This window comes from Cebus imitator, unplaced genomic scaffold (genome assembly GCF_001604975.1).
Source record: "Cebus imitator isolate Cc_AM_T3 unplaced genomic scaffold, Cebus_imitator-1.0 Scaffold64, whole genome shotgun sequence".
NCBI classification, from domain to species: Eukaryota; Metazoa; Chordata; class Mammalia; order Primates; family Cebidae; genus Cebus; species Cebus imitator.
Genome location: NW_016107379.1, coordinates 2,507,624 through 2,508,829, shown reverse-complemented (window position 1 = coordinate 2,508,829; position 1,206 = coordinate 2,507,624). Strand labels below are relative to the sequence as shown.

At 38.1% G+C, this 1,206-nt stretch overlaps 1 protein-coding gene across 4 annotated transcripts in view; it reads right to left on the bottom strand.

The window, feature by feature from the left end:
* The window catches only part of ENOPH1 (enolase-phosphatase 1), a 38,355-nt gene that overhangs the window by 16,649 nt on the left and 20,500 nt on the right, over positions 1–1,206 (bottom strand). For 2 of the 4 annotated variants that reach the window (XM_017530222.1, XM_017530224.2), the window contains exon 2: positions 370–471. The exons of the other annotated variants lie outside the window; for them this stretch is intronic. In XM_017530222.1, coding sequence (XP_017385711.1) covers positions 370–471 — 102 coding nt within the window. The remainder of the gene's footprint in view (positions 1–369; positions 472–1,206) is intronic. 4 annotated transcript variants of the gene reach the window in all.

The following is a 1,206-nucleotide window of genomic DNA, read 5'->3' as shown; positions in this document are numbered from 1 at the left end:
AAAAAAAAAAAAGAAAACCCCAGTTACAGCTAAAGGACAGTTAGACAGTTAAATATCTGATTAGAAATTTTGTAAGTCAAACCTCTTTTGTTTACATTAGCAAAAAAGCAAAAACAAAAAAGAAAAAAAAAAAAAAAAAAAAAAAAAAATATAAAAAAAAAAAAAAAAAAGAGCAACTCTAGAAACAACAAACACAATCCAGCCTTTAATTGTACTGTGAATTCCTAAGCAGGCAACTCACTGTCACCGCAGCCTCCATCCCCTAACAAACCAAGGCACTTAGTTTACAATATGCTCAGAGCATATTCTAAATCTTCAGGTACCCTCATTTCTAAGACACTTGGGAATGTAAGATAGAAATGTCCCAACCTGTTTCCTCAAAAGACTGACATCCTGCTGGCACTCCTCTTCTTCCCAATGTGTCTGCAGATACTCTTTAACATTTTTTTCGATGTAAGGAAATAAAATGTCCTGGATAAAAGAGCAAAAGAAAATACAGGAGCTAGCTTTTATCAGTAGTACAAGATTCAGTTTTTCTACTATCTTACCTTACATAACTGTAACAAATCAATCAGTGGGACTCTTTATGAAAATTGCTGCTATGAATATAAGAGCACGAAAGAGAGACAGAGACCAAGAAACAAATGAACCAGACCAAGAGTCGGCAAATTACAACCTGCAGGCCAAATCAAGTCCACTGACTGTTTTTGTAAGGAAGTTTTATTGGAACATAGCCACACTCACTTATTTACATAGTGTCTGTGGCTACTTTTGTATCACAACGGCAGAATTCAGTATTTGCAGCTAAGAACATAGGGCCTGCAAACCCTAAAATATTCACTGTCCGGTCCTTTACAGAAAAAGTCTGCCAACTACTGAACTAGATGGCTAGACCAAAGGTCCTTGAGAGCATGGATCAAGTGTGTCTTGCTCACAGCTATATCCCCAATGCATACCACATTATTATACATATCACTCCAATACTCTGCTGAAAAGAATGGTTTGGTGTCCACACATGACAAGTAGTTTTTTCAAAAAAACTTGATCACCATGACTCTTTCTTGGTAACCAGACTACCTACGGAGTATCCGATAAGAAAGTGATATGCAGCTGGGCATGGTGGCTCACACCTCTAATTCTAGCACTTTGGGAGGCTGAGGTGGGTGAATCACCTGAGGTCTGGAGTTCAGGACCAGCCTGGTCAAC